Consider the following 23,947-nt stretch of genomic DNA (forward strand, 5'->3'; position numbering starts at 1 on the left):
TATACTGTACAACACTTTGAAATTGCCATTTTATAAGCCTTTTCAGTGTTAGCAATAAACTGTTTTGCTACCTCAGCCAGAAGCTTCTTTCTCTGCTTTATATGGCTGCTAGCTTGATGCAATTGGGAGCAATTAAAATTAAGATCACCATTACTAAATTTATTAATCAATTTTAATTTTTATCTGTACAAGGGATACAAGGCCTCCTTTAGTTTCATTCCATCTACAGGGATTTTTATGACTTTTCCAGCACTACTTTACATTCTGGTTCACAATACCCTCAGCAAAATTACCTGAAATCTATTAAGAACACATATGAACTCAATCATATGGTCTATTTTAAATCGCAGACACTTACAAAAATCACACTATGTATATAAAACATTTTCCGGACAACAAATGCCATTATACATATGAGGTGCACAAAGCCAGCTCATGCCAATATTCATGTGTGTGCAAGCAAAACAAAAATGAAAAAAACATTCTGCCAAATGTGCATTTATTTCTAATGGGACTTTCTACTGCAATGTGGTGTCCACTGGCTGTTTAAACTGTTACCTATACAGCTTTCAGTTAATTCAAAATGCTGCTGCAAGAATTATTGCAAGAACAAGAAAATACAAAAGCAAAAACGCCAGTTCTTAACTCCTTACACTGGCATCCGGTTAAATTGAGGACAGATTCCAAAATCCTCCTTTAAACATAGTCTTAAATGGCCAAAGTCCTGCTTACTTATCGGAACTTAATTATTACTTACAAACCAGAGTGCACATTATGATCTTTAAAAGGTGGTCTGCTTATGATCCCAAGGATTAATAAAATAGCAGCAGGAAGTCTAGCTTTTAGTTACAGGGCCCTGAAGCTGTGGAATGGTCATCCTGCTACTATAAAAGAGGTGCCCCTTCAGTCTCAGCTTTTAAATCCAAACTAAAGACAGGAGTAGAGCTGCTGGTAAGCTCTGCATACTGCATCTCCGTTATTAGTCATTAGTACCAATACATATTTATGATCTGTTACTCGCCTATTCAGTTTCTTTACTCTGTACTCACATGTGGCACTTAGTACCACTGCTCTACTGCCAAGTTGCTTGCCCGTCTATGGAAAAGTCATAACTGACAAAGGTGCAATGAAATCATCAAATAGAACAATCGTTTTATCAGAATCGCCGGCACAACCAAGTGGCTGACATAGTTGTGAAATGGCCAGTAGGGCGGAGGCAGCTAGTTAGCTGAAGTCTCAAGGATTCTAAACAGTCCTATATTTAGTGAATGACAATCTATTCTGGCATTTTTCTATGTAGTTTGTACTATTACTACTGCAGTATTGTATTCCTGAGGTGGCAATAATGGATTGGCCAATAAATCTATCTAGAGGATTACTTGTGTATTGTTTTGTGTGTTCTATTCACCCCGTTTTTTTTTTTTTGTCACCCATTGCATGTCCAGCCTACCTGGAAAGGGGTGCTCTCTCTGAATTGCTTTTCTCAAGGTTTCACACATTTTATTTTCCCTACAAGGGTATTTTTTGGGAGTTTTCTTCTTGTCGTCTTTGGGAGTCAAGGATAGGGGGGGCTGTCAAAAAACAGGACCTGTTAAAAGCCAACTGTAGCACTCCTTCTGTGATGTTGGGGTACACAAGAAAAACTGTTCTTGTTAAAAGCGCATTTTGCCAATGCAACGCTTTAAAGTGCACATTAAATGAATTTTACTGTGCTGAGGTGCTAGCGACAAGATACCTATTACACAAATAACTTACTCTAACTAATGCATGCATATTTTGGTAGTAAAATGGGGCCGATAGAAAGTACAAGGTATATGGGAACAATGTCCACACTTTGAACACCTCCCTATAATCTCTTAATCAGGAAACATTTTATGAAAAGGGTTACCAACATTTTTGCCAAGACCACTATGAATAATTACACTTAACACCCAGAGTATTTCAATTAAACACAAAAGACAAAGACGGCAATACAACAGATGTATCACTAGCCCAACTACATCTGCTGGCTAATCCACTTGCACTTGAACAGCTCACTGGTGTGGCAGTCAGATAAGCCAATAGCCCCATAATAATCAGTCATCGTCCAACTCACTACATCCTAACAATCACTGACTTCCTTGCTGTTCCTCAGTTCACGATGTTTCCTTCCTTTTCAATGTGATTGCCCAACGTTTGCTTCAGAAAATTGATTTTGTGAATACTTCTACCTGTGGCTGCCAAAACAGTGTACAAAGCAAATACTCACACAGACTGATAAGAGAGCAGTGGTCAGTGGACATGTTCAGACTACAAAATCTTTAAAAGTAACCAGATTATGGTTTTACATGGCCTCATAATTAGGTAATTCACAGAAAATCGGACCAAATAGCCTTTTATATTGTCAATGCACTATATGCAGAACATACAGGAGAAACAAAATACTGTTTCTCTCTCAACTTGGTAGTACTATACAATAAAATATAAAAAAAACAAAATCTAATCAGAATAAGGGTGTACAATGCATCATATAAATCAGGTTTTCTTTGAATAAACTGGGTTAGAGAGACACATGTAAATATACAGAGTGCTCCATGAGAACCATTGCGGTAGATAGCTGCCCTCCTGCATCAGCAAAGGCGCAGGACTACACAACCCTGATTAAGAGGCAAGCACCTCAGACAAATTACGCTGACTGCATTTTTAAATCAATCGCATTTGAAGGTTTATTACCATGAAACATGAGACTTTTGCTGGATCAACTGTGGTCAGGTACTTCTCTGACTTCAGTCTGTATCAATGTGCATTTTCTGCCTAACTGAGCCAGCATTAGAAAGAGAGAACAGAGCCCGATACATAACAATTTAAGGAAACAGTGTGGCGCAGTGGTTAACACAACGGTATCATAGTTCAGGTCACAAGGCCACAATACCTGGTCCGTCACAGTTAGTAGACAGGAATACTTAAGAGTACTGCACCATTATAATCTAACTAGTATAATCAAATTATGTCAAGTTTCGCCTTTCGAATTGAGTGCAAAACATTTCACTGATTTTGCCTAAATTCTCAAACATTTCCCCATTTTAACAGAAATCGAGGCAAAGAGAGGTGTAAAACCTTTCGATTAAAAAAAACTTTAATCTGTAATTTACAAGATTAAAAAGAGGTTGACATATTTAAATTCAAACTTCAAAACAGTCATGACTGATTTAAAAATGTGACCTTGAAATTATCAGGCAACTACAGCCAACAGATGAAACAAAAATGTAACATGTCCACTCAAGCATCAATGTCTCCTTACACTTAATTCGTAGTATCACAATTGTGTGCTTTTTATTTAAATTTAGTTTTAATATTGTAAACTTTTACTCATTTTGATTATTTTTAAGATTGACTATTCACATTAACTGCCCCAATACAGGGCAAAGCCCTGGTATAAATAGGAGGTAGAAACAGGTCAGAATTTGCCTACTCTCCATCATAAAGAGGAATGTTATATTTTATTCAAATAATGGATGAACTATTAGCTATCATTAACAACTCATGCTGCCATGTGGTACTGCAGTATTTTGTGCTTTGTAGAAAAGCTAGCTTAAACCGAATTTGCTTGAAACGAATGATTTTTGAATTTCATTTCATATGAGCAGACAAAGACCTAGTGCAGTGGAAAAAAAGACTAGGTGTTAAGTATGGGGCTGGACTGGTCATCCATGTAAAAGAGAAATCCTGTAATCAAATTAATATTAAAACTAAAAATTGTAACCCAGACTTGGAAAATAATGGCCGCAGAAATTTACCCATGTTATCTGAACAACAAACTTCCAACAGTATGTCATTTTCAACTCATAAACACAATAAGTGCTGGAACTACTTTAATCAAACGTTGAAGACACCTTTAACATAAACCTGCAGCACCATTGGGCAAATGTGACTACACTCGGATACATCCTACTCCCACTTAAAATACTGCTATTACAAGACAACCCTGTTGCCACCAGGACAGTGAACATGTGGACCTTGGAAGGTGAAATAGCTAGGAATAACGTTTCCAAGGGACTCACTGGAAAATGATGTGCAAGTCACATGAGGACAACATTGAAGGAACTGAATCACAAGACTATATTAAATTCTGTGATGCCACTATTATAGCTTTAAAAAAAAAGTAACAGCTTTCCAAAGGACAAGTCCTGAATTAATAGAGAGCTAAATAGAAAAGTATCCCAAATGATAAGAGGAGAGCTATAACATCTGAGAGAGAATGTGGGAAAAATATAATGCCCTGAACCAATGTACCAGATTTCCCTCCCACCCACTTCACCCAAAAGCCAGTCCCCCAACACCACCCAAATACATTAATAACTCCTATTTTACCACATCAATTGGTATGGGACCTGAACATTATTATTGTCTGCCAATATTAAAATTAGGATACATATAATAAAAGCCAAGGGACCGACAAGAATTACTCCTCAAGACAGATATGTAATGCCCAACTTTGATCAGGTAGCAGACCATCCCACATTCTCACACTTGGGCTTAGAAGTACCACTACTGCCAAAACATCCCATTTTGTTCCAGTTACAAAGACAGAAGGGCTCCATTTTCCAAATGATAAACTAGTGGCCATTACATCATAAAGGCCTTTGAGAGGCTTGTCCTGGACTCCTGTAAAAGACAATTTGGGCAATTCTGCTGCAAAAGTTTTATTCCCATCTGGACAAAGCTGGTAGCACTGAAAGAACTGTGTGTTTTTGATTTTTGCAGTGCTTTTAACTCTTTTACGGAATTTTTTTTTTTTTTGTTTATTTTTGCCCAGGACTGAATGTTTTTCCCCAGAGACTCATTTTTTTTTAAAAAAAGAACACAAAGCAATGGTTTAACACATCAACTCAACAAAAAATAATTATTTTTGACAAATGTTATTGTCTAGGATGTTGTATGAGCCTGCATACTATGATTTTACATGCATATGACATACATGTTACACAGCAAAGTCCTATAAAGTATGATAATGCTCAAAGCAGCCAATTGCATGCAGTGCCACATTGCACTGCTTATAATGTGTGGCACTGGTACCTCCTTTTCAATTGTCTGTTGCTGCACACAACAGTCAGGTTTGTATTGTTTGTCATCATATGTTGTAGGAAAGTGGCACTCAAGTCAGCATGTCTGGCACTGCTCTTTGCGATAGCCTTTCACGCTTTGCCAAAGGCACTGCAACATACTCTGCCAGCAAGCTGTCAACCACCTTCTTGCGGAAATCTACTGAGGTAATAGTGCTATCACTGTTCGCCAGTGTGAACAATATATAGCCATTTCTAAGTGCAATCTCACGCATGCGATGGTACACAGTGTGGTACCACTTGGTGGACTTATGGCCGTTAAGCGTATAACTGCAGTATCTGATCCAGTCGATCAACTCCAACCATTTTACAGTTATACTCCTCAAGTGCAACTGGCTTCAGTTTCCATTTTGACGAATAACTTTCTCACATATATTGGTAGTGTGTACTGTAGAGAGACAAGTCACCCGTTCAACATCGTGCCATGCCACTGTCGCCAAGTTTTCTGCCCGCATTAAAACCGTATTGTCACCTCTTTTCATCTTCAGCCGTTCTGGCTTCAACTGTAAAGGCATGTGTCTCCTGTTCACCCTCACTGTGCCACAAGCTCCGATTCCCCTGATCTGTAGCTCCATGAACAAATCTGGTGATGTATAAAAATTGTCCATGTACACAACATGACCCAAATGCTCATAGCCCTGAAGCAGCTCCAGCCCAACCTGACTTGTCAAAGGACAGTTCTCTATTTGAAAGGAATACTATCTTGTATATGTAATTACTTTCAGGCAGAAAACAGTGTTTGCTTCTGCCAGTACAAAATCCTTTATGCCATACTTTGTGGGCTTGTCTGACACCTTTTTTCCACCTATATATAGGTGGAAAAAAGGCATCCCTTGGATTTTATCATAGATTCATCCACAGACAAATCACGGCCAGGCTGAAAAAACTGTTTATATGTTGGTTCCACAATGTCAAGCAGGGGCTGAACTTTATACATGAGGTTACAGCCTGGCTCACCCCTTGGGATTTGCTTCTAGTTATCACAGAAGTGAATAAAATTTTGCAGAAGCACGTACCTATCACGCGGTATAACCTGTCCAAATCAATCAGGGGATAAAGCACATTTGGACCAATGCACCCTAAAGTTATATCACCAATCTAGTCCCATCTATTTGTAATGCCACAAAGCCTTTCATCTCGTCTTTTGTTGTGGGATTCCACTTTGAAAAACGAGAATGCGGTGCAAGCACAGCCCGCAATTCAAACAATTGCTCTGCATACTTGTGTCTCGTCTGACAGTAGCTGAAAGACAGCATCAGTAAAGAACAGCCTGCAGTACTCCAGCGGCTGGTAATCTGTCGTGTCCAACAGCAAGCCATGATGTCTTGTGAAGTCTGGTAGCCAGTTTGGCTCCCACGGATCAATATCTAGGCATTCCTGCCACACTAACTTTGCCGTAGGTGCAGTGACTGCGCGAATACAATCAGGTGGCAGCCACTCAGCTGGGGCGGCATCAGCTGGAGTCCAATCAGCGAATGACAGTTTTTCACTCTCTTACTCGATCTCCTGATCACTCTCAACAAAATCCAGAGTCAGCGATAATTCTCAAAACATATGCCGAGTATTTTGTTTTCTGCACTTGCTTCGCTCCCTTGTGAGATGTTGATGCCATCCCTGCTTTTGTTTAAATTTTGTAAATCACGTACATGCAAGGATTAGATGCCAAGTCGATGAGTCTAAAATTCCATCAAGCAGAGAGGTAATACCTGTGACGTAACAGTGAGTTTTGTCACCATTAACAGCTGATTGTCGCCCTCTACCCCTGGATGTTGGTCGACAAAAGTCGACAACCGCCCAAAAAAAGTTAATACCATCCATCCTTATTAAGAGGCAATGTTAGGGATATTCAAACAGATGAGACCATGGTGTCTTGGATAATGGACTACCTGGACAGCGGACTACCTGGACAGCAAACCATAGTTTGTGAGATTCATAGCTGGTCTTTCTGATTCAGATTAAAGACATACTGGAGCACCAAAAGGAACAATCCTGACAACTTTTCAGTTCATCCTGTATACCATGAACTATAAATAAAGCACCAAGTCATAGCAATTGCAACAATACTTCCATTACTCTGCACTAATGGAGTAATATTGACATCAGGAGGTGATAGAGAATACAGGAATCAGGTGGACAATTTTATTTCTTAGTGCAAAGAGAATTGTGTGCAATTCAATATCAGCAAAGCAAAGCACCTGGTTATTGACTTAGCCACACCATTGAGACTATGTCTTGTCTTTATTCAGGGAGTTGATATGCAGGTGATGCACTACTGCTCATGGTTCAAATGAGTGACAGGCAGGACTGGTTTAGCATCATAGGGAAACGATATATACATACACATTAATACATATATATATACATATACACATACATATACATATACACACACACACACACACATACACACACATGTGCTGGTCATAAAATTAGAATATCATGACAAAGTTGATTTATTTCAGTAATTCCATTCAAAAAGTGAAACTTGTATATTAGATTCATTCATTACACACAGACTGATGTATTTCAAATGTTTATTTCTCTTAATTTTCATGATTATAACTGACAACTAATGAAAGTCCCAAATTCAGTATCTCGGAAAATTAGAATATCAATTAAGACCAATGCAAAAAAAGGATTTTTAGAAATGTTGGCCAGCTGAAAGGTATGAACATGAAAAGTATGAGCATGTACAGCACTCAATATTTAGTTGGGGCTCCTTTGGCCTGGATTACTGCAGCAATGCAGCAAAGCGTGGCATGGAGTCGATCAGTCTGTGGCATTGCTCAGGTGGTTATGAGAGCCCATGGTGCTCTGATAGTGGCCTTCAGCTCTTCTGAATAGTTGGGTCTGGTGTATTGCATCTTCCTCTTCACAATACCCCATAGATTTTCAATGGGGTTAAGGTCAGGCGAGTTTGCTGGTCAATCAAGAACAGGGATACCATGGTCCTTAAACCAGGTACTGGTAGTTTTGGCACTTTGTGCAGGTGCCAGGTCCTGTTGGAAAATGAAATCTGCATCTCCATAAAGATCGTCAGCAGCAGGAAGCATGAAGTGCTCTAAAACTTCCCGGTAGATGGCTGCGTTGACCTTGGACCTCAGAAAACACAATGGACCAACACCAGCAGATGACATGGCACCCCAAACCATCAATGACTGTGGAAACTTAACCCTGGACCTCAAGCAACGTGGATTCTGTGCCTCTCCTCTCTTCCTCCAGACTCGGGGACCTTGATTTTCAAAGGAAATGCAAAATTTACTTTCATCAGAGAACATAACTTTGGACCACTCAGCAGCAGTTTTGTCTTTAGCCCAGGCGAGACGATTCTGACGCTGTCTCTTGTTCAAGAGTGGCTTGACACAAGGAATGCGACAGCTGAAACCCATGTCTTACATACGTCTGTGCGTGGTGGTTCTTGAAGCACTGACTCCAGCTGCAGTCCACTCTTTGTGAATCTCCCCCACAGTTTTGAATGGGTTTTGTTTCACAATCCTCTCCAGGGTGCGGTTATCCCTATTGCTTGTACAATATTTTCTACAACATCTTGTCCTTCCCTTCTCTATTAATGTGCTTGGGCACAGAGCTGATTAGAGTGTGGCACCCGGTGTCTTCAATATTGAACCTTTTCACAATATTCTAATTATCCGTGATACTGAATTTGGGACTTTCATTATTTGTCAGTTATAATCATCAAAATTAAAAGAAATAAACATTTGAAATACATCAGTCTGTGTGTAATGAATGAATCTAATATACAAGTTTCACTTTTTGAATGGAATTACTGAAATAAATCAACTTTGTCATGATATTCTAATTTTATGACCGGCACCTGTATATATACTAGCAAAATACCCGCACTTTGCAGCAGAGAAGTAGTGTGTTAAAGAAGTAATGAAAAAGTAAAGGAAACATTTAAAAAATAACATAACCTGATTGTCAATGTAATTGTTTTGTCACTGTTATGAGTGTTACTGTCATCAAGAATTTGATTATCATTATTTCTTTCAATCAGGTTCTTTTTTGGAGAACGTGTTATGAAGTTACATTCCGTGTTTGTCAACCAGTTTCATTCATCGAAGTGTTCACTACGCAAATCGCTACTCGTGAATGCAAGATGTTCAACAGGCATTTTCAGTATTAACTTGTGTTAAAACGTACCATGGAGTGACGTAAGGAGAGCTGACTGTAAAAAGGGAAGGAGGCACGTATTTTGAACAAAAAGGGAGAAAACACCAAAAGAGCGGAAAAGTGAGAAGGAAAATTGTTTAAATAAAGAGCTAGGAAGGTAAATGGAATGAAGCAGCCAGCAGTAAAGCAAGGAAGACTTCGTAATAAGGACAGTTCGGTGCACGTAGAAGGTGTAACAATAAGATTGTTAAGCCTTATGATAATGTTCCCGCACGGAGGAGTTAGAGAGACGCACTGGGAGAAGTATAATCTGAACCTCTCTACAGTTTTGTTTATTTTCGGATTGTAATGTTCATCAAATTTACATATCATCTGGTCCAGTGGCGGACCGTGCATCTCACACCTAGGCCTTCAGTAGTGCACCGTCTGAATCAACCCGCTCCTCAAAAACTAATTTATGGTTATAAAAAACATCTTAATATGCAGATGTACAGTATAAAGAGTCACTGCATCGCAGATAGATAACTGCTGTAGCCACAATAAATGCCATTATTGAATAGGCAAACCAGGGGTGAACAAGTTCCTTTCTACTGCAGCTACAGTATACATAAAAAACATCAATAATAACTCAAACTTGCAATATTTAGGAAAATCGCAACATTTTACTCACCAAAAATTCGGATTATTTGTAAACAAAATCCATCCTCCTCTTTCCTCAGAAACAGTTCAATTACTCTGTCGTACTGATTATCCATGCGCTTCAGTTCCATCAAAAAGTCCCTTTCTATTGCCATCGAAGCTAATGCTGAAAGTCGAACCTGCCCTGTCGTATTTCTGGCACAAGTTTTAATTCTCTTTAGGGCTGAAAAAGTCCGCTCAACAGAAGCACTGTACACGGGAATGGTCACCGCCAAATATACCAATGTGAACAGCTGCCCCATGCTCTCATTCAGATCCTTCTGATGAAGGAAGTCAAGGAGATCAGTGTGAGATTTTCCTGCAAAATCATCCATGGCATACGTTACAGTCAGTTCTGTTTTTAGCTGAGACAGATCAAAAACCGCTCCGTGACTCTTGTGTTAAACTGGAGAAGGCTGCATGCGGGAAATTTTTCTTTTGGGGGTCGAGGAGCATGACAATCATCAGGTTTTCGTGGTCTTAAAATCTGGTCTGTGTCTGGCAAATAATATTGTCCAGAATCCTGCCATGGAGTTGGCCGCAGTGTGCGCGAGGATCTTGCGCTCGAAGCGCCTGCAGTGTGTTCAGTGGCCTCATAGAGTTCCTCATATCAGCTTCTATCCAATCAATGGGTCTGAATACGGTGACGTTGCCGTACACCTGCTAGAGGGCCCTACTGACACCAATCAAAATCTGATTGGTTGAAGCAACAGGTTAATCGACATTTATTCTGTGTTAGAGTGCCTGCACAACGGATTGTGAAGGCCTCTCTGCCTGGCAACAAATGATGGCTGAAATGTGATTGGTTAAATGCTTTAATACGTACATAATATATATAATACATGTGTGAATTTATTGCAAATAAATTTTCAAAAACCTCAAGTAAACTTTTTTCACGTTTCAATTATGGGGTTTGTTGTGTGTAGAATTCCGAGGAAAAAAATGAATTTAATCCATTTTGGAATAAGGCTGCAACATAAAATGTGGAAAAAGTGATGCACTGTGAATACTTTCTGGATGCACTGTACATATGCATAATAGAACTATTTTACATTACAGCGAGTAAATAACCACAGCAAAAAATAGTAAAACACAATAAACTGAAAGAATTATTTTTCATGTTGCATTAGAGGTATTCATTGAGTTACACTTTTTTCTTCTGTTTGGCTTTGAAATTAACATGCAGATACTTTTTAACCTTGCACTTTTACTGTAAATCTTCAGTAAAAACAATATTTGGAATTAACTTTTCTTCAACATCACAGTAAATTTTGATTTCGGACAACGCGACGTATAACTGCCTGTGAGTGAAAATCGTTTCTCTCTCTAACAAACCGACTTTTTGGAATGTTTGTTCATGTGATTTGTTAATTACCATAGCAAAAACTATTCTAACGGGAAACTGTAAACTGTTTTAATACGAATGGCATATCAAGATCTCCTTTGATGTATAATGTTACATGTAGAGTATACACTACATTACCTTTCTTGTTGCCTGTTAAAATTTTACATGTTAGAATTGTTCGACCAATTTTCAATACAACTAATCTTGTCCCATTGCATAGCCCATCACTCATAATCATAAATTACACAATAACATTACAATACATCCTTCTTTCAGCAATAATTCAGCCGGTGGAAGACCGGACGGTGTTAATGCTTGTAGATATTCTACAGGATATTGTTTTCATCTACCGCACTATCACCACTAACTGCTTCAGCATAGTCTATTGATAAGCATTTAATCCATTTGCCCAGTAACCAATCGACAATTTTCGCTTTAATTCATTTGGCTTGATTGTTTCTCACTGCTAGGATTGCCCGTGTAGTCATTTCTTCTGTTCATAACCCTTCGGGATGAACTTCTTCAATAAGATTTGGAAATAAGTCGTCTTTTATTGGGAGATTTAGAATTTTAAAGTTGCCAATGTCTAGTAGCAACATTTTTCAATTAATTTTTCTTGGATGCAACACTCCTTTTTGTTTCTGTCTGACAAAAGCATTCATACGAATGAGTAGTGAGAGGACTGTGGCCATGGACCTTCAACCAGAAATGGTCGAGACCAACTTGAAAAAATCTCTTGGCAATAATCTTGTCTCAAGATTTTCTTTTAGAATACTAAACTTTTTGAATGGTATTACTGAAATTAACTTTTTGCTGATATTCTAATTTAGTGAGATGCACCTGTAGAGAGACTGTTTAGTGTGAGCAATTGTAATGATGATTCAGTTCTCATACTTGAAACCAGCAAAATTTGATAGGCTGATTTTTTTGACAAAAAAAAAAACCAAAATGGTAAAGATCACAATGATAGTTGAGGAGTGGAGATGTTGGGGAATCAAGTATTACAAAAGACTTCTTTAGATTAATCAAGATTTTCTTTATTCTGCAATATATCCTAAAATGGCAGCATTTGTGATAAACATTGAAAAGTTAAATTCTGGTTATCAGAAAATACATAAAATATCTAAATATTGTATATTTAAATAAAACATTTAAAATTGATATTCAATTTTACTTATTGATCACTTTCATGATTATTCTGTGGTTTGTCACTTTATAAGCTCAATTCTGGATCTCTCTATTCCATAAAAAAAATATTTTTTCCGGCAACAAGATGTGATCTATGGAACAGAAACAGAGAGACACTTTGAAAGAGAGATCTTTTGAAGACCGAACACTTTCACATCCCGTGAGACAGGCACGTCATGTCATACTTACCACCTTTGTAAGCAAGTTCCCGTGATACATATGCAGAGCAGGTTAGAGATAATGTAAGTATGAAAATTCGAAATTCTCAAAAAAACGAGTGAAAAGATCACAGTAACACAAATGGAAAATATTACTCTGTGAAATAATGGAAAAGTGAAAAGAGATCACATTGTATTTGAGGAGAAAGGGAGAGGTGCTGTACAGGCATTTAAATGTTTGAAGCACCGCCCGAAATGTCAATCATGCGGAACGAAAGCAGCAGCAAGCCAGTAGCTGATCGAGCAAAAAGGAGGTAAACAAGCAACCATTACTTGTTTCCCAATGTATCACCCTTTAAGAGGGGTTTCAGAGGAGCGGCTCTATAACTTTGGGTGTGCATTCAGCCACACTATTCACAACGGCGCATGGGAGGGGGTGGTTCAGGAGGGTATGGGAATTGCTATGCAAACGAAGTTCAGATCACACGGCATGGCAGCAGCAGCAATCCAGCAGCTGATCAAGAGGAGTTAAAAAAATTTGTTTCCCATTGGATTACCGCTTAAGAGGGGTTTCAGAGGAGTGGCCGCATCTCCTTAGGGTGTGTTCAGCACCCCTGTTCACAATGGCATGTATGCTGGGGGAGTTGTGATTGGGAGAGAAGGGGTAGGCGAGCAAAGTGCAGATCAATGTTATTATAGTTTTGACATTAAATTTCTATATTTTTTCTGACCTTACTTGGAAATTCAGTTTAGTTTTAGTTTTCTTTCATCGTGTATTTTTAGTTCAGTTTTTATTTCACAAAGACATTTCTATTTTATTTTTATATCTATTAGTTTCAGTAATTATGGCATTGAGCTCCTACGGAATTTAGTTTTGTGTCACAATCAGAACAATATACTTAACAGATTTGGATACGAGTTTAATGTTAGTAGAAGCTTACTACACTACATGGTTTACCATCTGGTTTTGTTTTTGTCTGATAAAAACAAGCATAATCAAAACTAGATACTGAATATGAACAATTTTACACAATTTTATAATTTTTAAAATATTTTCTCATGAAAATCATGGGGGCTTAGGAAGAACAGGGCTCTTAGACTTGAATCAGTGTGCAGACCCCACCTAGCTGTATTGAGGGAAACAAAGAAAAACAAGTATGTAGTGTCAAGGTTAGGGACAATATCAGGTATTTTGAGTTTTGAATATGAACTAAAATGATATAGAATAAATACAAAAACCCATTAGTATGTTGTTTTTCATCACTTAGCAGACTCTCTTCGCCTACCTACCTTGGTTTGTATTGCTTCATTGTTAAACGATGTTTTTAAAGCAAAAGTGATTGGTCAGCAACAATATGCTGATCGTGTATGATGACCTAGTCAGTCTCTCGAGCAGTGCAGTTTTATTTTCAAAAACTGGGAGTGGTCTCCCCTAGACTTTCTTGTATACTTAGATATGGGGATGGATATTTAAGGAGTAAACTGCAAGACAATGATTATATTTTTATATTATGTACATCAATAACAAATCAAATTAATAATATATTGAACAATTACTATAAAAGTAAAAGTTGAATAAATCTGACTCTGCAGCTGCATGATTTAAAAAAAAAAAAAGTATGTGTTCAGGTAAAGTCCCACTTCCGGGTGATGGATTTGGCCCAAAAGTTAATACAGATCTACAATTGTGGTGTAACAACCACATGCAGAACTTCATCCATCTATCTAGTTGCGTTTTTCAGTTATCGTGTTTATACACACACACACTTCCAAAAACAGTATTTTTGGACTCTGGGAGGTCTTAACACGTCAAGATTCATCAAAATATTGAGGTTGAATTTTTTCGTGATTTCTATACTTTCTATACTTCGTATATGAGAAAGAAAGAATGATTTCTCCTGTGCGAAGTCACAGGTGAATTGCTGCCAACAAAAAACAGTCACCTGAGTAATAAACAAACGTTACTCACTCGGGATTTTTCTGTCCATATGGTAAACATTTTGTTGACCAGCACATTCTGATTTCAGCCATTTGAATTACATCTTGATATACAACAAGCGCAATAAAGGCCGCACAGAAATTGCTTTCTATTTCACACACCCGTTGTCAGCTGGTTCTGTCACCACAAATGCAGTGTGAACACCCGCCTGCGCGGGCAGTTCGTGCTGGGTGACTTTGTTTTAGAGTTAAAACTTACAAGGATTAAAGACTAATGGCAAGAATATTTATTTAAAAACAAAAACTAAAAATATTTTAGTCAATTATTTTATTTCAGTTAGTCTTTCCAGCTACTTTAATAGTTTAGTTTTTCATTTCAGTTTTGTTAATTATTTTATTTCAATTTCCGAAAATGTTTTTTTAATAATAGTTTCAGTTTTTGTTAACTATAATAACCTTGGTACAGATCACAAGGCAAAACAGCAGCAGCAAACCAACAGCTGATCAAGCAAAAAGGAGTTAAATTTTATTTGTATCCCATTGTATCACCGTTTAGGCATGGTTTCAGAGAAGTGGACGCATCTCCTTGGGGTGTGTTCAGCCCCCTGTTCACAACAGCGTAAAGCGCAGGCAGGACAAGGAAAGGGGTTGGTGAGTAAAGCACACTAGTCTGCAAACAATATTATATTTATTACAGATTATGCAATATTTATATGCTGCTCCTGAACCACAACTAACAGCTTTGTGGTAACGTTTCTATGTTTGATTGCTCTATGCCAATTATAAAATGTTAATAGATATATTATCATTCTTCTATTAGAATATAAACCAGTTAATAGTTTGAGGGTATTTTATGTGGTAATGCTCCATCATGTTGAAAATGTATTACACAATGAATATTGAACAGAAGCTTGACTTGAGGGGGGGGGGGGGATAAATCGGAATCACAATACTTGTCAGAAAAATCTCAAGGTATATTCTCCATATCGTTTAGCCCAGTCAGTCAGTCCAGGACAATAACATTTTTGTAAAGAACCAAGACTGAAATACACGAGACTTTCAAAATAATTACATTTTCTTATTTAGACTGCACCCAAAGTTCTGGTAACAACTAATTTGAACATTTTCTTGAAAATCAATTCCCAATTTCAAAAGGCAGAAAAAAGCCAACTACTCATCTTTAGCAAAATTTTCCTATGGATCAAAGCATGTCATCACTGACACCTGGGGACAGAATACGTAAAGCAGTTAAGTTTATACTACATCTTGAAGTCTGCTTTTGATTGAGAGGATTTGGTGGGGGGGGAGGTGTGACACATGCAGTGCCAATAAACAGTTTATATTTTTCAAAATGTCCTACCTTCCATATCAGTCTCCATTTCATCACCCTCCTGTGTAGGATTTTGCCTTTGGATTTTGGGCTTTATGACAAATGGACATTCTTTACGACATAGCTCAACTTCATGCTGTAGGTAAAAAAAATACGGATTTAAGACAGCAGGCAAGTAATTTGCAAACATTACACTGTAAAACTCGTGTTACAAACAAACGTGTCAAGTATTGACTTACCTCTAGCCTACAAATAAATATGGATAATCCACTATTAGCCTGAAATGTTGCCATGTCCAGGTTTGTTATTAGGTCTACTACCCTCACAGCTCGTGTCACAAAAGTGATCTGGTCCTGCTCATCTCCAAGGAACTTTATAACCTGAAAAACAGTAATTTTATGTACATGTTTCAAGAAAGTTAATTTCCCAAAGCTAAAAAATGTCAGATTTTAAATTAATTTATTAAATTCAGTGGCTTTTTTAGGATAGCAATCATGTAGAAAAACACTGGACAAAGATAGTTATGACTTTAATTAAGCAAAAGAAAAAAAAGACATTCGACCCAAAAATAACTTTAGTCTACAGCTTACCCCTTACATTGTAGTGATGGCAAAGAGTACTTTTAAAGCTCTTGTTTTCATTAGGAACTGAGAAAACAAGTCCTTAATACAGTGGGCTTAAATGGTGACTCACACTAAACATTATCCAACATCTCCATATATGTTTGATATTGCAGGCTGTTCTGTGTTGTTTTCTGCTGTACCTATTGAATCAGGAATTGTGTCATTTTTTATCTAAATTAAAAAAACATGACTAAAGGCTTTCTCTGCCATCACTACACTCAATCTAGAGTTTAAAAAAAATAAAAAATAAAAAAAAGTATTTTTGACTCAACAATTCCTTAATATAAGCAAAACCCATACTTGCATTGAGCAACTAAATTAATAAAAAAAAATCCTGACCTCTTACCTTTAGCAGGGCCTCCATCATTCCACAGGATACAAGAGCTTCCCCACCAGCATCATAACTAGCCAGGTGATACAGGAAGGAAAACAAAGCTGTAGCAAACTGGTGAGGGTAAGGTTCCATCAAAGGATCTGGCATTGAAATAAAGGGAAAATTCCAATGCAGATTTAGGACTGCTAAAATATTTTATTTTACACACAAAATTAATCCAAAGCCTTATAATGTATAATTCTGAGGTTTTATCATGTCTTAAGGGTTTAAAACTGGTTATTCCCAAAATGTACCTAGATATTCACCTAGGGACAGGCCTAATTCATAAGAAACTGTGGCCTTCTTCATTAATGATGTGTGTAAAAATCTAGCAACTTCTAAATCATGTGTTGACAATCAGAAATACATCAACAGATTCAGCAATAGGGACAAGTTTATACCTCTATTTCTTTTTCACTCACTGCCTTTGGAGTAATCAAAAGTTACAAATCTATATACAACCTAACCAAAAGGTAGATATCAGATTTACCACAGTAAATATAATTTTCACCTCCCACTATTAACACAATGAGGCAAACAGCAATAGTTACTTATTTATAACGTTGGACTATGTCTCGTTTATTGTAACAGATAAATTAATGAATACTTACATATTTAGAATTAATATCAGTTCTCCAAATTGAAAAGGGGAGGAGCGCTACCTGGGTTAAAAAAACCCAATATACAGTATACCAGTCCCTGCTATATGTTGACACATCAAAAAGTTAAACAGCGGCTCATATTTTAGTAGAACATTAATGAAATCTTGCCAAATATAAAAAAAAAATAATTCTTGGACCTTTCCTCAGGTGGAAAATCTGATCTTTTGCAAATATTCAAATTAAGAAGATAAGACAACAAGTGAGTAGTGGATCATAATATATATTAAATTTTTCATTAGATGGTGTAATTTTATTACAATATTACTATAAGTAATCCAAAAAGATCTGGAGTAATATTTTCAAAATTCTTTTGAGTACAGGGCAACTGCAATCTTGTTCTGGATAAGTTCATAAGAGACAGGCATGCACAATTTTACACTCAGCTACACCATTGCTTTGAAGAAACTGATCAAGAGTGTACCTTGTACAGGAACAATTTTCATTGATTTTATTAGACTAAACACAAAAAGGTACTGTCTTCAATGTTTCCTTCGATCATCCACAGTTAAAACTTCAAAAATTTCATATATCTTATATTTAGATAGCATGGTTGCAAACATGGATATTGAATCTAGACTTGAAAGGCTGGGGAGGTTTTATTTACAAATTGAAACAGCAGAGTTCTCTTAAAAGTCTATTTAAAAAACAGCTGGTCAAAAGGCAAAAACTGACACATTATAGAAGTTGTCCACATACCATCTGTAGATAAAATATACAATTATGCATATAAGTAGCTGAAAATATCATCTTGGCTTTAAAGTACTTCCTACTTTGAAATTTTATTTAAAAAAAAATGCTGCTGCTGCTCCTCCTGATTACTGGTAAATTAGAGATAATTAATAATTGTAACCAGAGATAGAAACGAAAACAGTTTACAGGTGGTGTTTGATTTCTCTTCCATGGCTTACCAATCAAGAAAATGTTTTACACTTGTCGTGAGCAACATTTACTCAACTCAGTAATGCAACTGAAAATGAGGACCTGTAATGCAATCCCCTTCCTATCCTTTCAGATCTATGCAAAATACTTTTATTGCATTGTATATATGTAAAATTTATACATTTTTTGAAAACTAGTTTTTACATAACTGAACTGTCTTAAAACCATCAAAGTAATAAGAGTTTAATGTGAAAGACTGCTCACTGAAAAGGGTGTTTTCTTATTCATATTAGTCATTAAGCCTGGCATGTACAATTCCTGTAAATTATTCAATATTTGCGACATTGATGAGTATGGATTATTAATATAAATCACCATGTTAACAGCATAAAGAGATACTTTGTTGAATTATAAATTCATTGCATTCCAGAGTGTGTGGAGGCATATGGACAGGGGTTCAACACCAACTCCAAAAAATATCAGAAATAATGGAAAGCACAATCTGGTTACGCATCGCAGAGTAAAATATTCAAACTTCACATGGCTTCAAGGCTGGATTATGATAATTTAATCCATGCAAAACATAATTGGTACCCTGACCTGCTACCATCATTCAAATCTATTAAAAGCTTTTTCTGTGTCTATAGTTAAGATGACATTTGGAAGCTCAGAATCCATAGATCTAAATTAATATAAAGTGTACACACATACACTGCTACTACCATTGCAATAACTTAAGTTTTACAGAATCTTAATATGATCAGAAAGTGGGAGGAGTTGGTGTACACTAAAAAGACAGAATTACTCACCAATCATTGCCTGTATACAATTTCTGACAAGCACAGGTAGGAACCCATGGTACGATGCGGTCCCTGTACAGTCAATGATGCTACTGAGCTTTGGTGTTCTTTCCAGGTGAACAATTGAAGTTAAAGTGCGCAGAGAGGCTGCTTTAATATCCTGAAAACAAAATCACAAAACCTGCATTAATATTTCAACATCAAACCAATTTTACTAGACCAACAAAAAAATAAGTTTACAAAATGTGGCCAATTACGTCTAAAATATTAAATTTTAAGAATTTCTAGTATGTAAATCCAAATTTAAGGCCACTGTACAACTATTACATGGCTCGAAAGCATTTTTAATAAATTAGTGGTTTTATAAATTGCAAGAAATATATGGATCAGCTACAGAACATATCCCCAATGTTGCAGTAGGTATGTTAGAACTCTTCCATTTAAGCAGAATGAGAATACTAGAAGTGTAGTGTTAAGATGCTACAATAGATAAATGTGGTATTTGCAAAAGTTTAGGTACCCTATACAGCATGTGGTAACAACCAGTTTGGCAAAGGTCACAACTTATTGTTTTTCACTCCACCTAGCTGTAAATCTATGAATTCTTGTTTTGAAAAATTTTAACCATTCTAGGAGATATTCTTTGGTTATCTAACATGCACATAACTTGTAAGATCTATCCATAGATGTTAAATGTTCAAATATCGGGACCCCAACTTCAAAGAAGATTTTCACATGTGTTTTGGATCACTGTCTTATTTTAGAAGCCACCCTTTTTTCTCCAGTTTGCTGATTGATTGGCTGACTAGACATTCTCTTCAAGGATTTCTTGATATTAAGTAGATTCCAGTGTTCTCTATACTGGCAAAATATGTCCAGTACAATTAACTGCCATACAATTCCAAATAACTGATCCACCCCCGAAATTAACATCTGGCAACATGTTCTTTTCTCTAAATGCTACTCTCCCCCCCCCTCAAAAGTAACCTTCCCTGGTTGTGATGAAAAAGTATCTTCCACAGCACTTGGTTCCAAAACACTACTTTCTTATGCAAAATGTTGTAATACATACTTAAATGCACTATTTTGATGGTGAAATCACAGATTGCTTTCTGATGGCTCTTCTATGAAAGCTGTGACTGCAAGTAATGCTGCACAGTACAGAAACGCACCACTTTCACCACTAAATTGCAGCAGGCCTCTTGCAGTAATACTGGTGTATTGCTTTGCATTCCTGCATAGTATGCAAGCTGTTTTGTGTCTCCTTTCTAAGCCCTTGCAGATGTTGTCTTAATCACTATGGTGCCACTCAACTGATATTACTTAATGGCATTACAAACTGGGAAAACTGCTAGCCGGAAGCTCCTTTATTATCATTATAGCCACCCCGTAGTTTATAGGCATTGATTAGTTTAATTTTCAGATCCTCAAGTTGGTTGCTTACAAGAGCTCATAGCGGTTGGTAAACTATTACCCATATAAATGTAATTTTCCAGATAATATATCTTTACAGCAGACATTGAGGGCAAGCTAGGTAAAATCAGGTTTTTTGTTGGTTTTTTTTAGAAAAATCCCATATTTATCACACACTAAAACAACTGTGTTGATAGTTATATTTATAGAACTTTAGCATTTAATGAATGGTATGGTTTACTAATAATCTGACATATGCCTATATGTTAAATCTATCTCCAAATGTGTATCATGTATTCTGATACAGTTTAGGCATACAGTTCTATAAAAGTCTAATACTTGTTTTAAAAAAATGCTAAAAATGCCAATTGATTTAAAAAAAAAAAAAAACACTAACTTCCTAGTAAAGGCAGAAAACATTACTGAAATCAATATTTCATGTAAATATTCTTACAAAACAACTAATACTCTCAGGTAAACTTGCATGAAGTTTCTGAAGGTACTCATATGGTAGGCTGTTCTAAAACTCTTAAGAGAACTTGACACCGTTCAAATGCAGACTTTGGTCATCTTACTTGTTTCTGACTGTGCAAAGCCCAGTCTAGATGATGGCGAGTTCAATGCTCGGTGGGGGCCATATCATCAGCTGCAGCACTGTTTTTTAACTATGGGTCACCACATGATTGTGCAGTAAAATATGCTGTGTTCATCTTAGTATGAACTCTTTGGCAAGTGATATTCCAACTTCTATTCAGGATATCTCTTGCAGTAGTATGGAAAACAATGCTATTGACACATCACAGCACTCTTTCATCTCCAAAGTACGTAAATATAATAAATATTCCCCATGATGTGAAACAATCAAAAAAGATGACTAACAAGCAAAGCCACATTTAAAAAAGAGTGAGAGTAGAGAACGACAAAAACAAGCTTGTGAAAGTAAGGGACAATGGCAGCAGACTGAAGTGTCAAAACTAAAATAACTGATATGGCACGAGTACATATTTTAATAAAAGGGCAATTCACTAGAATGAGTTATATAGTATACAGAGCCATGGTGGTATTCTATGATAAATACAGTTTTTATTGGCCACAAACACAGTTCACATGTCTGGTATGTGGCACCATATATTGAACATAATGTGAAAAAGGTGCAAAGAACACTTTCACTAATGTGCCTAAGCAAGGGAGGATTTGGTCCAATACATTTCTGTCTATTGGTAGTGTGAAATGTGCACTTGCTGGACCAATGAGAACTATTAAGAAAACCAGAAAATATTATAAAAAAAAAAAAAAAAAAAAAGGTTCAGGCCATGTAATGTGTTAATATATTTGCCCCTGTATACCACAGTGACATTTTGATAGTATCAAAGTGATGTGCAGGTTTTTACTCAGTAAGGGTTTTGAAATGCTCAGTGTCAGCTTTCAAAAGAGCAGAGGTTTACCATTCCTAGGAGTACGGTCTTGCCTCCAAACTGCAATGACTGCCTGATAAAACAATTTATCAATAAATGCACTCCAACCTGCAATATTTGTGAACCAAATGAATGTCTTATTTTCACACTGGTAGATGTTTTCGAAAAATGCAACTGAAGTCCTTCACTCTTGCAATACCCCACACACATTACAAATTATGTGAGTACTCTGGTTAAGTGCTGGAGTTATATATATATATATAAAAAAAGGGCAGTGATTCAAGTAATTGGTCTCTCCTCATACGTAAAAGCCCAATCCATTGGCACCCAAAAAGCTTTTTATTCATTTTATTCCAATATTACGCCTTTATTATTGGTGCCCTTATGTTGTTGGTTATTATACTACATTCAAATGCCACTTGTTTAGTGAGAATCACTCATATTGTTTACAAGCAAATTTAAACATTCCAGCAGACAATCAAGTCTAATCTTCTTGACATAAAGTATATGTTAAACACAAAAACTTGCAGATAAATAACACTTCAAATCTAATGTCATTAGTGCAAACATCTCTCAGGATATATACATGTGCACCGATTCATTTATTTATTCAATCCTCAATTTTCTTATTTCATATAATCGTCCGATGTGAGTACATAACTTTGTAGTCAATGACATTTACTTTTCATATTTAAGTCAACATGACAATATCTTTAATTCTGTAGCATTCCCATGTTCAATACATTATGATATTCCAATAAATCTTGGATAATTTGTGTGTCTTGATTTGTGTTAATTTGTAATAGACATTACCTTATTAGTAGTTTCTTGTGCAATGACAATTTATCACATTCAACCAGTTTCAGTTGTTTGATGAAGAATGTCAAGATAAGTTTTTTTATGCTCAACCTGAACAACATTCATTTTAGACTGCACTTAACACACTCTCTATTCTCTCTCTGAGCTATATGCATTTGGTATGGCAGCTAATCACTTGATACTCCAAAATTTTCAGTTCAGCTGCATTTTCTACATTAATTTTCACATAATCATCTGGAATGAAATTTAACAAGTTTCTGTTGCTAAAGATGAAAAATGAACTATCATTCTTGAACAGTAAAGGAAGATTTTCTCATGGACATCTGAGCTAGCACCAAGAAACGCACCTTAGACCCAGAAATTACAATTACCTTTCTGCCACTGCAGCACTCAAGTCATCTAGGCCGGAGTAAAGGTTGGCATCCACTTTTGAGAGATCAGACTCAACTCCTGATATATTCTATCTGGATGTTGCCTTTTTTGGCATCAACAGTTGCTTAAGAGGCATTAGGTGCTCTGTATCATATCAAGCCTTACCAACGAAATAATAGTGAACAAAATATATAAAGCAAGGATTAAACAATTAATATAAGGCTTCTGGGAAAACAGGGGTCTTCATGTGCTCATATCTGACAGAGAATAAATTTTCATCTTTATACCCATCTACAATGTGTATTAACTTAAGACTAAATAGAAACATACAATTCTATTTTTAGAAAAAAGTGGAAAAAAATTTACCGATAAATTTTTTTGTTTTTAATATAATGAGCAATTCACATACTTTTGCACAAATGATAGGATTTTAACTTTTCAATTAGCCAGATAAAACTACTGTTAAAGTACAACATAGAAGGGTTAGAATGACTTATATAACTGCCTGGCTGTGACTAAAAATAAAACTGAAATTCAGGAGCAATCAGAAAATTATTGACTTTCAAAATCTTGACAGTTTGGGCATGATACAAAGATATCCCTAGTTTGAAATGGGCTTCTTGGCTTGGGAGAGGAGTTGAACGTTATGAGGAATGCCTAGAGCAACGGTTCCCCAATGTGTTGGCCGTGGCCCACCTGCAATGGCACTGCCAACGCAGCT

General features: G+C 36.6%; 1 protein-coding gene across 6 annotated transcripts in view; it reads right to left on the reverse strand.

Moving 5' to 3' along the window:
* Positions 1-23,947, reverse strand: part of huwe1 (HECT, UBA and WWE domain containing E3 ubiquitin protein ligase 1) — a 362,527-nt gene that overhangs the window by 208,186 nt on the left and 130,394 nt on the right. For all 6 annotated transcript variants that reach the window (XM_039775720.1, XM_039775721.1, XM_039775718.1 and 3 more), the window contains 4 exons: positions 19,217-19,367; positions 16,840-16,967; positions 16,110-16,250; positions 15,901-16,006 (listed from right to left, as the gene is read on the reverse strand). In XM_039775720.1, coding sequence (XP_039631654.1) covers positions 15,901-16,006; positions 16,110-16,250; positions 16,840-16,967; positions 19,217-19,367 — 526 coding nt within the window. The remainder of the gene's footprint in view (positions 1-15,900; positions 16,007-16,109; positions 16,251-16,839; positions 16,968-19,216; positions 19,368-23,947) is intronic.

Source organism: Polypterus senegalus, chromosome 13 (genome assembly GCF_016835505.1).
Source record: "Polypterus senegalus isolate Bchr_013 chromosome 13, ASM1683550v1, whole genome shotgun sequence".
NCBI lineage: Eukaryota > Metazoa > Chordata > Cladistia > Polypteriformes > Polypteridae > Polypterus > Polypterus senegalus.